Source organism: Frankliniella occidentalis, unplaced genomic scaffold (genome assembly GCF_000697945.3).
Source record: "Frankliniella occidentalis isolate FOCC.00 unplaced genomic scaffold, Focc_3.1 Scaffold143, whole genome shotgun sequence".
In the NCBI taxonomy this organism is placed as follows: domain Eukaryota; kingdom Metazoa; phylum Arthropoda; class Insecta; order Thysanoptera; family Thripidae; genus Frankliniella; species Frankliniella occidentalis.
This window is the reverse complement of record NW_026267270.1, coordinates 457550-472367: the sequence shown is the minus strand read 5'-3', so window position 1 is coordinate 472367 and position 14818 is coordinate 457550. Positions and strand designations below refer to the sequence as shown.

At 59.8% G+C, this 14818-nt stretch overlaps 1 protein-coding gene across 1 annotated transcript in view; it reads right to left on the bottom strand.

The window, feature by feature from the left end:
• Positions 1-35: 35 nt before the first annotated feature.
• Positions 36-14818, bottom strand: part of LOC113211908 (GATA-binding factor A-like) — a 20932-nt gene continuing 6149 nt past the window's right edge. The window contains exons 2-6 of the mRNA XM_026430440.2: positions 2009-2264; positions 1693-1915; positions 1391-1599; positions 995-1319; positions 36-905 (exon numbers count right to left, since the gene is read on the bottom strand). Of these exons, the coding sequence (XP_026286225.1) occupies positions 589-905; positions 995-1319; positions 1391-1599; positions 1693-1915; positions 2009-2260 (1326 nt within the window). The 5' untranslated portion in view covers positions 2261-2264 and the 3' untranslated portion in view covers positions 36-588. The remainder of the gene's footprint in view (positions 906-994; positions 1320-1390; positions 1600-1692; positions 1916-2008; positions 2265-14818) is intronic.

Below are 14818 nucleotides of genomic sequence, written 5' to 3'. Positions count from 1 at the left end.
AAACGTTTATAATAAAAGCATTTAATTAATGAACATTGACCAACTATGTCGACGAATCACAAGACACACATAACATATACAATAAGTATAGATATAGATGTATATATAAATATCTTATAAATGCCAATATCTCGTGATAAAGATACGTGCAGTAGACTTACACACACTAATTAACAGATAGTTTTTGCTCATAAGACTAAATAGAAGTGCGCACTTTGGTACAATACTCTTACACCTATGACAATAAATCTAGATTGCTTCAAATTGTAATCATTATTTTTGTCCGACTAAGAAGTAACTTGAAGAGAGCCAGGATAGAGCTCGATCACAGATTGCGTGGTAGGGCCTCCCCGGGCCAGCGCGTAAAGGGCAGTACCGCAGACAATCACCTACGAAGTGTATCCTGAGGGACATAACTGCTTTAAGCTGCTGGAGAAATATTGTCCGGCACTAAATATTTTGGAGAGCGACCCGGTAGGAATACAACTATCACTATCCCGCGTCAGAATCACGACGGACATACTCCACGCGACAGAAAGTTTACAGGTCTACGGCACTACCCCCCGCCGCTGGCCACCACGGCCCGCGCTATGACGATGCCATGAGTTTGCTGTGGTGGTGACTGTGGTGATGGTGGTGGTGGTGATGATGGGGGTAGTCGGCGGTGAGCGTCCCCGGCGGCGAGGCCGACGCCGACGCGTGGTGGTGACTGGGGAGGCCAAACTGCTGCGCCGCCGTGAAAGGGACGTGCGTGCCCGGGTAGCCGACCCCGGGGGCGAGAGACCCGAGGTGCCCCAGGGTCCCGAGGCCGCCGCCAAGGCCCCCGCCGAGCGCCAGCGGCTCCGTCTTGACGAGGTGGTGCGCCTGGTACATGGCGGACAGCGCGCCTTCCGAACGCTTCTTTCCTGCGGGTCAAACAACAGTCAACTCGTTAGGAACGCAGGGAAAGCGAAGCGCAGCGAGCCCATCCCATACCAGGATGCGGCGGCCTTACCTTGTTCGGGAGACTGCGCCTGCTTGTCGCCGGCCCCAGACGAGTGCTTGGTGTCGCTGGAGGAGGAGAGCGGCGACGAGGCCGCGGAGGCCGCGGTGGTGGAGGCGGCGGCCTGGCTCGCCCCGCCCTGCTGCTGCTTCTTGGGCTTTCGCTTGCGCGTCTGGATGCCGTCCTTGCGCATGCTGATGGGCCGGTTGACGCCGTGCAGCTTGAAGTACAGGCCGCACGCGTTGCACACGGGCTCGCCCTCGTTGTTGCGCCGCCAGAGCGTCGTGGTGCGCGTGCCGCAGTTGGTGCAGCACAGCCCTAGGCGCCGTGTGGCCGTCTGCAAGGACACGGGGTTAGCGAGGCTTGGGGGAGGACGTAGCACGCCGGCATAAACACACGAATACGCACCTCCAGGGGATGGCACAGGTTGCTGACCTCGTTCACCAGCCTCTTGGAGGGCTTGACGAGCGGCCGGTTCATGCCGTTCATCTTGTGGTACAGGCCGCACGCGTTGCACAGGTAGTGCCCCGTGCCGTCCCGGCGCCACAGCGGCGTCGACACGGCGCCGCAGTTGACGCACTCGCGGCCCTCTCCGAACTGGAACTCCATGGTACCATCTGCGGGCGGGAGATTAGCGATCAGTCAGGGGGGGCGCTGGAGGCGGAGGCGGCTCTCCAGCAGTGTAGGCGGCGCCCACGGCCCACGCGTACCGTAGGGCGAGGCGCGCTGGAAGGCGGCGCTGTCGTAGGCCCGCCACGGGCCCATCATCATGTTCTGGGCGTAGAGGGCGTGGTGCGCGGCGTGGTGGGGATACTGCGACACGTAGCCCTCGTGGCCCGACTGGTGGCCGCCCCACGAGGACCCCCACGCGCCCGCCGCGCCCGCCGAGGAGTACTGCGGGGGCAGCACCGCCCGCGTCGAGGGCACGTACACCTGTGGGCAAGAGCAGAGGACAGTCATTCCGGGAAGCACTAGACACGAAGGAAGATGTTGTTTCTCAACGGCCAAGAGCCACGAGCGGCTTACAGGCTGTTGATGGTCCTGTTGCTGGTGCTGGTGCTGCTGTTGCTGCTCCTGCTGTTGGTGATGGTGTTGATGTTGGTGGTGGTGATGCTGTTGGTGTTGGTGGTGTTGCTGCTGATGTTGAGTCTGTGCCTGCTGTTGCTGTTGGGATTGCTGCTGTTGCTGTTGCTGAAGGTATCCAGTTGTACCGCTCGACGTTGACTCGGGATACATGTCTGAGTTGACGGCACAACTGGTCTGGAACATGATGGTCATGCGTCTGGAACAGAAAAGCAAAATGAAGGGTGAGCATGCGCAGCAATATTCCTCGCCATGATGGGGGTCTTTGTCCGTGCCGGCGGGCCCCACAGCGCGGCTCGCTCGGCGCCGGCGCTGCGCTGCGGCAGCGGGGCCGATGGACCGATAGTGCGATGGGTTGAGCCCCCACCCGCTGGCCCGGGCCCGGGTTCTCACCTGTCTGGGGAGGGCGCAATGTTGTCACGTACCTGCGCGATAACACGCCCCCCTCTCCTGTTTGACACGCTATTAAATGGGTCGGATCTATTTAAACCGGACCGGGGCCACCTCTCCTCTTTACCGGCGCCAGCGTTTTCTCTCATCGGAGGCGCCCGCCGGCCCGCCCGGTCGGGCCTCAAATTTGTCTCGGTCGTGCGTCCAGGTCCCCGCACGGTCCCCAGGGTCCTCGGGAGGGTCCTCGAGGTCCGGCGCGACGAGACCCCCCTGCGTCGGCACGACCACCGGCTGCGACCTCTAGACGCGCACCGATACCGCCGCCGATACTCCAAAACGGATTCCTCGTCACAATCTTATCCCCCGTGTCCAGGCGGGGCTGGCGGGCTGGCAGAGCCGCTCCATGGCGACACGGCGACAGCCCCGCGGACTCCCCGCGCCGGCGCTCACCCTAAGTGCATTCACGAGATTGTGTCGCTAGTGGGAAGGGGAAGGAAGGGAGGGGGCTCTAGCAAACGGGAAAATAACACGAATTATGCACCCGAGTGAGCATGAGCATGGGCGTAGCGTTAGCGTGCCACCGGCGCGGCGGCGACTCGTGGGGTCGAGCTCACCGTCGGGCTGGTTGGTTGGAGTGGGACTCGGGCAAGGCGCAGGGTTAACATTCCCCTCTAATGCACTGCTACTGCTCCAGATGATCCAAAGTGGCCCGGCGCCCCCGCGAGGGTCACGCATTAGGGGGCGCCGGGCCAGGCGGCTAAGGGCGCCTATAAGGGCGCCTGTGGGGCTTATCGAGGAGACGGCCCCGGGCCTCCGCCCGGCCCGCCGGCTGTGGATGGATGTACTTCAGGCAGGCCGAGGAAATGTGGTGGACCGGCGCGGCACCTTCCTGGGGATTGAGCCGTCGGGCCGACGCGGCGGGGCGTGGCGTGGCGGGCGCGCGGCAGCCGGGGGCACCCACGCGTGAACATGGGATCAAACTCCCCGGCCCCCGCCGCCGTCAGCAGCGCCGTGCCCGCTCGCTGGGAGGAACGGCATACGCCAACGAGCCATCGTCTGTCTCTGCCTCGGTGAGAAAAAGCTGCGGTCGTCTCCTCGCGGGCGGGAGAGGATGGGCGGGGAGGAATAGGCACTGCATTGAGGCGAGTGGGGGTCGTGGAACGCACGGAGACAGATGCACCTCCTGGCGTGGTGGTGCCCTGCTCGGGCCGCCTGGCCGCGTCCTGGTGGTCCGGCGGCCTCTGACAGCCCCTGGTGCTGTTGTTGGCCGCCGGCGTGACACCCCTGCCCAGGGTCGCCCGGTGAGGTGACGGCGCGGTTACTTACCGGCCGCGTCGCGACACAAGGCGATAATTGTGGCGCTCAGCAGACCGTGACAAGAGATAGGCCGCCGGCGGCCTGCGCGGGGCCCCGGCTCGGCCCGGAGGTGGCGCGACGGGGACGGGGACGGGGGCGGCGGCGGGGTGAGCGCGAAGGAGCGGCAGGGGAGCGAGCCGCACCGGCGGAGCTGATCTCTCTGCGAGCTGCTCCACGACGCACTCCTCGTCGGCGAGCTGCACCACCGCCCGGCGCGAGGCGCTGCACGGCCCCCGGCCCCCGGCCCGAGACGGAGCCGCGGAGCGCAATGGTAATGACCCGCCGCCCCCATGGCGCGTCACGTGGGCGGCGCGGGGCGTATCTGCGGCGCCCGCATGCGATACCCGGGGGTGGCGCGCCGCGCAGCACAGCGCCGATACGCGCGGGTGCCCACCCAGAGCCGTGTGTGCGTACTGCTGCTACCAGCAGCCACATAACTTTTATTTTTCCCTTGCAGTCGGAAGCACTTTTCTCATGGCCGGGGAGCGTCCCAAGGGGGCAGGCGAGGAGCGCGGCGAGCGAAAGGCTTCAACCACCACTCGGCGTTCGGCGGAGTGGCGGCTGTTCACAGTCACTGACGCACGGCCAACGAACAGCAAGCAGTCGCAAAAAGGCTCCTACAGGTGGAAGAGGCGGGGGAGAGGGGGCGGGGAGGAGGATCACGAGCGAGCAGCGCTTCGAGAATGTATCACTGTCGTCGACAAGCTCCCAAAGTGAGGCGTCAGGTGACTGAAAGGAGGTAAAGGAGAGGGAGAGAAGAGGGAGCGGGTCTAAGCCGTGTCAGAAACGAGGACTGAGAAGGATAATTTGTGTTGGCCTGACAGACTTGTTCACACACACGCACACACACACAATATCTCGAAGCCAACCCCCTGACTCGGCCTCGAGCTCGGCTTACGGGGACTAATCGCCGGCGTCGCTCAGGCCTGCAGGTTCCCGAGGTGGGCCGGCAGGCTGGGCTATGGGCCTGGTGCGGAACGACGCGGAACGTGCAAGGCGCTCGCTCCCTGGCTGCACGTCGTGCTGCGGTGCTCGGGGCGGACGCACGACGAGATAGGCGATGCGCGGACGCCGCGGCCCGCATGTGTCCACGTGCGTCCACGTGTGTCCACGTGTGTCCACGTGCTCGACACGCGTCGCCGAGGAATAGCGCCCACTGCAGTGCTTCAAGTACCAGGGCTTCCACGACCACCGCGCGGTATTTGTGGGCTGGCCTTGGGCGCCGCCGGGGGGCGCCTGCTGCTGTCCGGTCGTCTTCGCGGCGCGCGGCCGCGCGTCTGCTTCGTGTCAATGCCCCGCTTCCCTCTCCGCTCCGCCCCTCCTCACCTGGCCGCGAGGCGCCTCATCTGTAGCGCGAAATGGCCGGTTCGTCATCGTGGCGGGCTACAAGGCTCGTGGGAGCCCTCGACGCCGGCGCCGCGGGGCCGGCATCATTTAGGGCCTAACGCCCCCTTGTGCAGCGCAGGAATGCCACCTTGTTGGACGAACGTACTCTTCGCCGCCTCTTCCCATAGAGGTAGCAGAGGTGTCCGTCAACACCTGAGGGGCAGGTGCTCGCCGCGCCCGGCCCTGCCTGCCACAAAACCACTAGACAAGGGGACGTGGGAACAGCCTCCCACGCTCCAGCAGCAGCAGCCCGGAGGTGTCAAGAAGCGCGCGGGGGCCTAACCCGGTCTGCGTAGCGTCTCTGCCCCTCGCTGCTCAAGGGCAGCCCGGCCGGGCCGGCGCAGGCCAGGCTCCCGCGGGGGCAATGCCGGGGCACTGTACTGAGGAGGAGCGGCGGAAGCACCAGCGCAGCGCATTTATTACCCACAAAAAGGAGTTATGAGAGAGGAGCAGGTCCCTCTCAAGCTTGCGGCTGCTCCGCCGTGAGGGGTGGCCTGTGGGCGTACGAGCAGCAAGCAGCAGCCACGGCGGGTTATGCCTTTGTTATTCCCCGAACCACCGCGTGACGCCCGAGATAGATCCACCTCGCAAGCCGCAGGTTTATCGCGGCGCCGTTTTGTTACCGATGCGCTCCGTTTGAAAACAGCGAAAGTTCACGAAATATAAGCAGTTCTTTGGTAATTTTAAAATTTTATCTCCACCGAAAAGATAAAAAGCTATTCGTGCATGTATTATTTTCTTCAAGAAGATACGGGGACAACGCGTACGGCGCGTGCAAGTTTTGGCCGCTAGGAGCGTTAGTATTTGTGGAGATCAACTCTCTCCTCAAAAAATGACGGACATTTAGTCGATCTTGTATTTTATTGTCGAAGCGAGAGACAAGCTTGATTTTTTCTGTAGAGGAGCAACGCGGTGGAAATGAGACACGAACATTAGGAACGAGCCGCTTCGAGGCCCATATCGTTTGATCTCCATGATCGGCAGCCCACTCTACCCCGAGCTTCTCATGTCGCCACACCTATTCCGAAGCGAGCTTGATCGGAACAGAGGGAAAAGACATTAAGACAGTTCTAATTCGATATTGTACGATCCGCCGTCGGTGTCGGTGCCGGCCTGTGCATCGCGTTGTGTTTCGGGTCAGTGGCTCCCCCCCTCCGCCCCACGCCGCGCATTGGTCAGCGCCGCGGCGCCAGGAGTCAGGCCCCGCCCCGCCGCGCCTGCTCCCCTCCACCCGACCACGGCGCGGGCCGGGCCGCGGCCGGAGCTCTTGGAGCAGCGACCCGCCGCGGCACCTAGGGCTGTGCGGTATTGAAATTTCAGTACCGAACTTCGATATTAAAAAAATACCGAAACTTGTCGGTATCGGTTATCGATACCGTACCGAAAATATCGAAATACCGAAATATCGAAATACCGAAATACCGAAGTATCGAAATACCGAAGTATCGAAATTTCGACAACAGAGAAGCTGACGAGGAAGTGAAACAATTTTGGCACTTTGAAAACAGCGCGCGATGCCATGTCTGCCGCCTGGCATGCCAGCAACGCCAGCAGCTCCATCTACATAGCGTCGAATAGTGGGCGTCCTAGCCCGCCCGAGGTAAGACTGGGGGCGGACAAGTAAAAGTAAAGGTTTGAGGGGCGCGCGTACCCACTCTGAGTACCAAATTCTTCGTATTATGGAAATATCGAAATATCAAAATATCGAAATACCGAAATACCAAAATTCCCAAACTTTCGGTATTTTTCGATATTTCGATAATATCGAAATATCGTTCCCGAATTGCAGAAATTTAAAATACCGAAGCATCGGTATAAAAAAAATACCGATATCGTTTCGGTATTCCCGAATATCGCACAGCCCTAGCGGCACCGCACCGCGGCCAGGCCAGGGGGGGCGCGCGGAAGCACGACCGTGCGGCAAGCGCGGCTGATGCCTCCCCGTCGTAACAACAACTCCGTTCTACACATAAGTGCATTAATTGCACCGGATTGCACGCTTAAAAATCGCTTTTCACCAATATTAAGTAAAGAATGATTTTGAGCTTTTTCAGGTTTACCTGAACTAACGTCAGTTGCTCAGAAATATCCCTGTCTTACCGATTGATTATCCCTGGGTCACCCTCGGATTGTCTTCGGTTACCTTGTTGGTTACCTACGGATCATGCCCCCGCATTGTGGAAGGCCGTGTCTTTGTCTTGCTTGCAAATTACCTAATTCGTTTCCCTGCTCTCGGCTCTAAAGCTATGGGTCACGATGTCTCTCTACATCGTGCTCTGGGTACAAGTGTTACGAGCAGCGCCACAGCTCCGCGCCGCGGGTCGGGCAGAGGGAGCCGCCGTGGCCAGCGACGATAGGCAACCGGCAGGCACGCCCGCCATGCGGTGCAGTATGACCACAAGGAGGCACAAGCAAGTCAAGGATCGCCCTCAGCCTGCAGCAGGCGCTGTCTGAAGTCATCTTTCAGGGGCTCTGATGCTCGCCCGGAGGCTCGGGGTGCAGGAGAAGGACCTATGGCAGGACCGTCACGTGACCGTCACGGGGACCGTGCGGGAGACCCTTATACGGGGACAGGATACACAAAGGACGTCACAAAGGAAGTGCTTGCTCCGCCGCCGGCACTGTCCCGTCGTCGCCGCCTTGCAATTCGAGACAACTGAAATTAATTGAAGACATATAGGTAGACACGATAATCCCATCAAGATACATAAATTATTGCTTCAATTAAGCGACGGGCCGAAGAGCGCGTGGCGTGGCGCGGCGCGGCGTGCAGGTGGGGCCGCGGCGGGACTCTCTCAAAGCGCACTGCTGGCGCCGCGGCGCCACGCCACGCCACGCAAGACTGTTTTGTTTTCGTTTTTCTTTTTTTTGTTTATTCCCTACTCGGCCGGCCGGGCTGGCCAGTTGATGAGTGCCGGGTCGACCGGCCCCCATAGCACTGCCCTTCCCTCCCCTTCCTCGAGGAGCGGCCGCCGTCGGCTCGCCGCCGGCCCCCCGCAGGGCCAGGCCAGCCGACCAATAGGGCAAGGCTGAGTGCCCACCATGGTGGGCTGAGGGGCCTAAATGGCTCGCAGCGACTCTGAAGAAAAGAATCCCCCCGCATGCGCAAAGGACAGGTGATGCAAGGGAGCGCTCGCCTGGCGAGTGGGAGAAAGGAGCGGCGAAGGATCGCATTAGAATGCACTTTGCAAACATGCATTGCTCATTTTGCGCGGGAGACCCCCTCCCCTCCCCCTTCCTCTCACGGCTTTATGCTTCCTTCTCCCCCGCCCTCACCGCGCCACCTACCTAGCCACCGACCTGGGGAAACGACATGCAAATCCACCCCAGCGGCCCTGCAGCCAACAGACTTGCAAGAAGGGGGAAACCCTGCATTTCCTGGTAGCAGAGCATTTTCTTTTAAAATATACAAGTGACTTTGACCCAACAGTAAATGAAAACTGGTATGAATCCCCGTTTACTTAGGCCCTACAAGACCCAGAAAACCGTGTAGTCCTGATAACTGTCAGAGATTGAGACCGAGATGGAGACGTACACACGAAGTAGCAGATTCAGAGTAAAAGTAAGCGTAAGAGGAAAAAAGAATGAAGTTTTAGCTGCGTCAACCGAATTTTATTCGTGGAGATAATCAAGTTGGCTCATTGAGTACGACCGCATGTTCAGTTTTTAAAAATGAGGTTCCTTAATTTTAGTCGGTTTCCGGAAGAAAACATCTTAGTCATTTCTCACACAAACTTTACGCGTCCAATCCGGTCCAATCTATGGAAGTGTTACGGAATAGTTGAACACTTATGGCAAGTATGCACAGTTACTGAGTTGAATACTTGAAGTTGTACACTTTTAATTGTTAACCAGTTTCACACTTTTAAGTGTTCAGCAATTGCACACTTAGTTTGTCAGTGTAGGAGTAATTCGTTTCACCTATCGCACCAGTGGCCTCTGAGCTTCAGACGTTATGAGTTTAAGCTGCGACTTTTCAAACACTATTTGAGTATCATAAAATTTAATGTTGGTTACCACTATGTTCACCATACCTCAATTGAGCAATTTCTTCCCAACAGGACTCTGAAAATGTAACAGAAGGACCGTCAGAGGACCATCCTTTTAGGTTCTATTGTAGTATAATGGGAAATGTACATCAATACAGGGTGGGTGATCCGCGCCGTGGTTTTTTTTCTGCTTTTACTGTACCGGATTCACGCGTGCGGGCGGGTTTGCCTATCGTCGCTCGCCATGGCGCCTTATGGCCCCGTGCGAGTATGCAACCCGTCCGCACGCATGAATCCGGTACAGTATAAGCAGAAAAAAACCACGGCGCGGATCACCCACCCTGTATAATTCATCGACACTATCAAATTCTCAGAGGGCTTTTCGCTATAAACGATTTGATGTTTTCAAATGTCCGTGTTACGAAGTTTTTCTTCTCTTGCTGATGACAAAACGGTCGACCGTTTCGACCAGAGCTCACTGAAAACCTGTGAGTGAGGTGTCGTGCTCTCAATAAGTGAGACAATTTGCCTCGCTCAATCACGGCTCACCCTATTTGAGTCATAATGCACCTGTCGGTATTATTGTTGAGGGGAATTCTCACTCTAGAGGAGTAAGATTTCCCTGAACTCGACCAGTTGCAGTGAGGAACCTCACTCTCATTTGGTGAGGACCGCAAATTATGACTCAAATTGAGTGACAGTCAGATATCTCGCTCTCAGCAGGAGGGTAAGATTTTTTGTGTCACTGATCTCCTGAGAGTAAGAAGATATCTGACTGTAGCATTTTCAGTGCTTGAGGATAATTTCCGAAGAAATGTGTCAGTAACCTATGGACTAAAATTAGCGCAAGTTTGTACACTCCTTGGTAACCAGAGAAATTTGTTTTTCAAAACATTAGAGAGAAGACCATGTCGATTTAGCGCACTAACATATCATGATCTTTACTGTCATTTCTTTACATCATCCACTACGAGATTCAGCGGACTGTCCTATCCTACTACTGTAGTATTCTCTTGTGATACGCAGAGTGTCTCTTCCTCTCCCCATCCCTCTCTCTCTCTCTCTCTCTCTTTCTCTCACTCTCTCCCCCTCTCTCTCCCTCTCATACAAGGCATTAGCGGCGAGTCAAAGCGCGGCGCCTGGCGCATACCACGTGGAGTAGCACGGCCGGGAAGCCGGCCTTTGGCCGTTGCCTCCTACCGCGGCGAGGCGGCGGCGCACTGAAGCCAGTGACCCGTTTATTCCGTACTATCGTTACTCTGCGGAATGAAATAATTGATCAAAATACTATGATCATTTTGTGATAACTGAATAAAGAGGATATACCTGTATACCCGGTAGCGATGGGTCGGCATTTCGTTCGATAAGACGCCGACGACGACATCCAGGGTGGGAGGCACGCGTCTCAGCATGTCCCTTCGCAGCAGGTGCACGCGCACACGCACACACTAACACACACAGCCCCCCCCCCTCTCACTCTGTCTCGGGCACTCACACACACTCACTTGCACAGGCTGCCGCCATCACTCGCAGCCTGTCTTACTGGAGCGGGGCACGCAACCCGGTAATTATTAAAAGGCGCGTTGGCCTGCCATTGGGCGGGCCTTGGGCCGGGGGGTCGGGCCGGACTACGCTCCGCCACGACACGAGATGAGCCGGCCACCCCCCGGGCCACGCCCCGCCCCGCCGTGCTGCACCGCGCACCCCGTCATCCATCTGGTGGCGTGAGCGCCGGCCATGAGCTCGGCCGCCTTCCCCTCCTCCCTCGCATAATGAACACAAAATGATAGAGGAGCGGGGTGAGGGGAGGAGGGGGGGCATAAAATAACGAATGTTGAAGCTCGCTGCGACCATACAGCAGCGCGCTACGTATACGGCGGCGGAGGCGCGTTGGTCGAAGCGACCGGCGGGTACAATTTGTTTGTCGTGCGGACGTGCGTCGGGCCGGCCGGGGACCGCCGGGGACTAATGAGGCGTGTTAGGGTGGCGGGGGACGGCGGAGAGCTGGCAAAAAGAAGCGCGGGGACGCGCGGCGGCACCTGCCCTCCGTCCGGGCGGCGGCCCCAGGAGACCCAAGCCCGGACCCCCAGTACAGCCTCTCTCTAGGTCCTAGACTAGAGTCTAGGAGCAGCTCCGGCAGAGAGTCTGCGGCAAAAAGAATGACAAAACGGAGTGCAAAAGGGCCGCCTCTCTTGTGGGTCCCTGGAGAAACTCCCCGAGTTCTGATCAGAGCGGCTTCGTATGTGGTAGGTATGTACCGGCGAATGTATCTCGTATGCGCATGTGTGTGCGTGTGCGTGTGTGTGTGCTTGTGTGAGAGACGGAGATTGAGAGCGAGAGAGAGAGAGAAGGAGAGCGCCTTGTGCTGATTAATTGTCCTCGCGGCACAGCAGTGCCGGGTCGCAGTGCTAATTATGCGCGGATGGTGCTCGCTCATTCCCACGGCCCAATTCGGGTGGAGGAGCTGAAATGCCCCCTCAGAAGTGTTGGAGCCATACGCGGAGCGCCGGGCGGCAATCCTCTCTGGACCGAACCGACCTCGGCCCGGCTCGTTGCAAGTACAACAAGTGTGCTCGCATTAGTCATTCAGGGGGGTTTTAACCTCGCCGCTCCGGCCGCGCCGCGCCGCGCCCAGTGTGAGTACCTTGGCGCCAGGCGAGCCGAGGAGCCGAGCCGCCGGCCGGCCTGCCGAGGGGGGCCCCCGTACCCGGTACCCGGTCCTGTCGCCGGACTCGTCCCGCCAGGCCCGGCCCCGGCCCGGTGTCCAGGCGGCGGCGGCGGCGGCGCGACGCGCCTTACATTTGGGACTCGGATCTGGAAAAGCCTTTTACATCCCGACGGAGCCGGGGGAGGAGGGGAGGGGGCAGGGCGAGGGAGTGTGGACGACATCCATCCCGGGCCCGACCAGTTAATCTCCGCGACCCGGCGCCTGCCTCTGCCGCCCCGGGGGCATCCTGCGCCCAGCCCCGCGCCAAGCCCCGCGCCAACGCCAATGTATGCCGCACCCCGGAATAACGAATCGAAATAGTCCCGCCGACTTGTCCGTTTGTATAACTATTGCACTTGCTCAGCTTTTCGCAAAAACATCATTTTGAGTGTAGAGGACAATCATTTGATGCGGTGGTGGACAGTGCGGACAATAGCATTTTTAGAAATCGTTCTGTGAGGAACCATTTCGGGAGCATTACATGCAGGGTGGGTGGGTGTTTTGGTAAGCCGCACGATGTAGTGAGCCCTCTACTACATCGTGGTAAGCCGTAAGCCACACTGCACCGCATGCAGACGTGCGTGCGGGATGCATACTCGCACGGGGCCGTGAGGCGCCGTTGTGAGAGTCGGCACGCCTGCAAGCGGTACAGTCGGTACAGTATAACCAAGGGACCACGGCTTCATCCAGTCCGTCCACCCTGTAGGTGAAATGTTATGCATAGCCGGGCTAGCTAAAGCTACTTTTCCTTGCGCGCCCCGCGAGAGCTCGAGAGAGGGTTCCGCGCCCCACGTCTGCTAACAAGGCGCCGAGGCCGCTGGACCAACCGCCCCCGCCACACCGCCGCCCCACCTCGCGCCCCGCCGCCGCCCCGCCGCGCCACCGGCGGCGGTGGTAAAAACGTATCGGCAATTAGCCACTCTTTAACGAAATGGGTGGCAGTAAAGGATCTGGATGGGAGGCGGAAGGACGACCGGCATGGGGAGGGCCTCTCGGTGGGGAGGGCACCGGCGGGCACTGTGAGGCACCCGAGGGAGCCGCAGGGCCCGGGAGGGGGGCTAATTGGCCGCTGCTGAGGGAGGAAGGTGTTGTCCTTCCCCGCGTGCTGCGCCCCGCCGGCCGCGCCACTGGCGGCTATGGAATGGCGCCGCACTTGCGCCCCCCCCCCCTCGGGGATGCATCCGCATGGAGGAGATTCTGGGAAATGAGCGCCGGTTTCGAGGAAAGGGAATCTCTCCCTTCCCCTCTTCTCTGCCGCACAATGAAGTATACCCTTACCTTGTGTTCCTTCGAACGGCAGAACGGCACGCGGCACAGCCGTGAGTGTGTGTGTGTGCGTGTGTGTGTGGTGCGGGAGTGACTCAGTACGAAACCTGATGGAAACAGAGCGCGGGTCTGCAAGCGAGAGAGAGAGAGGGAGAGAGAGAGGGAGAGAGAGAGAGAGACGCCAGAGACAAGGAGAGAGAGAAGGTGCGTGTGTGAGAGACCGAGTGCGTGTGTGTGAGTGAGAGAGAGACTGAAAGGATTCCCATGTCCCGGCGAGCGGCGGCTGTGTGGCGCCAGTCGCGCAGCCGCAGCGGTCCGGCCGGGTAGGCGAGAGGGGGGCGGCGGAGGAGCGAGGGCAAGGGGGCGTCGCGACGAGGTGTGACAAGGTGCGATTGAAGGGAATGGGCTTCGAGTGTCTGATTTGCGCGAAATGTTGCTAAAAGTCTGACAGGGGGAGTCGCGGCGATCGGCCCCGCCAGCCCCGGGCGCGCGGTCCGGTCCGCGCCGGCCTCGACGTCGGCCCCGCCCATACGGCGCGACACGGCGCCCGCCCCGGCCCCCTCTGCTTGTAACGTGGTCACGAGCTGCCCGCCGCCCGCCCGGGCACTCGGCCGCCAAAATCCTTAAATCGCAATCAGCCTGACGTTGCGGCGGAGATTATGGCGTTACCTCGGCGGGCAGCAGCAGCAGGTGGGAACATCCGCCGTCTATTTGGATTAGATTAGTTTTACTGGAGCGGGCGCGCGCCAGCAGGGGTGCCGAGGGGGGCGGGGGGGTGGGGGGTCTTGTTTGGGCCCCGCCGCGATGGATGACCCTCCGCTCCGCGGCCGCACCTGATGGAGCGTCGCCCGGGCAGCGCTTATCGCGCCGATACCCCATCGACATCGCTCCGGACAGCCATTTGGTCCCCGCTTCAGGCCAGTTGGAGTCTGGATTCGCCATGTCGCGGCGTCGACAGGCGTCGTTCAGCTCGCCATCACCGGTCTTGTGTGTGACTTGTGAGACCACTGCGGCGCCGCCCCGCGCGCGGGAGTCGAAAGACGGACGCTGACGACTGACATACCGTGACGCCCGCGGGCAACACACACAAAGCATGGCGCGGGGGAGCGACGTCGTGGTTTGTAGACGGTCCCGGAGACGTCCCCCCCCCTTTCCCTTTACGGTTTGTTGGACCAGCAAGAATAATTAATTGCGACCGGAATAGAGGCTCAGGCCGGGCGGCTCCGGGCGGCGCGGCTCCGACTCACAACGACAGGTTTGAGGTTCCCGGTGGTTCCCGGAGGTTCCTCCTCATATAATTCATGTACGGTCCGGCCGGGCGGCCCGGCGGCGGCGCTGATGGATCCATTACGAAACACACCACCGAATAACGAAGGAGCCCGAGGAGCGGCCCAAAATGGACTCAAACGGAATGCAGAGCCGAGGCGAGGAGTTCGCGAGCGGGAGGAGGGGGAGGGGGAGGGCGGCGAGGACGACGGCGCGGAGGGTGGCGAGGGCTTCGGCCGCCACTGGCTGCCACCGGCACACCCCGGCAGAGGCACGGATAGACATTGAGTCAAAGACACTGACAGACATACAGTCAAAGACACAGACAGACAGACAGACAGACAGACAGACAGACAGACAGACAGACAGACAGACAGACAGACAGACAGACAG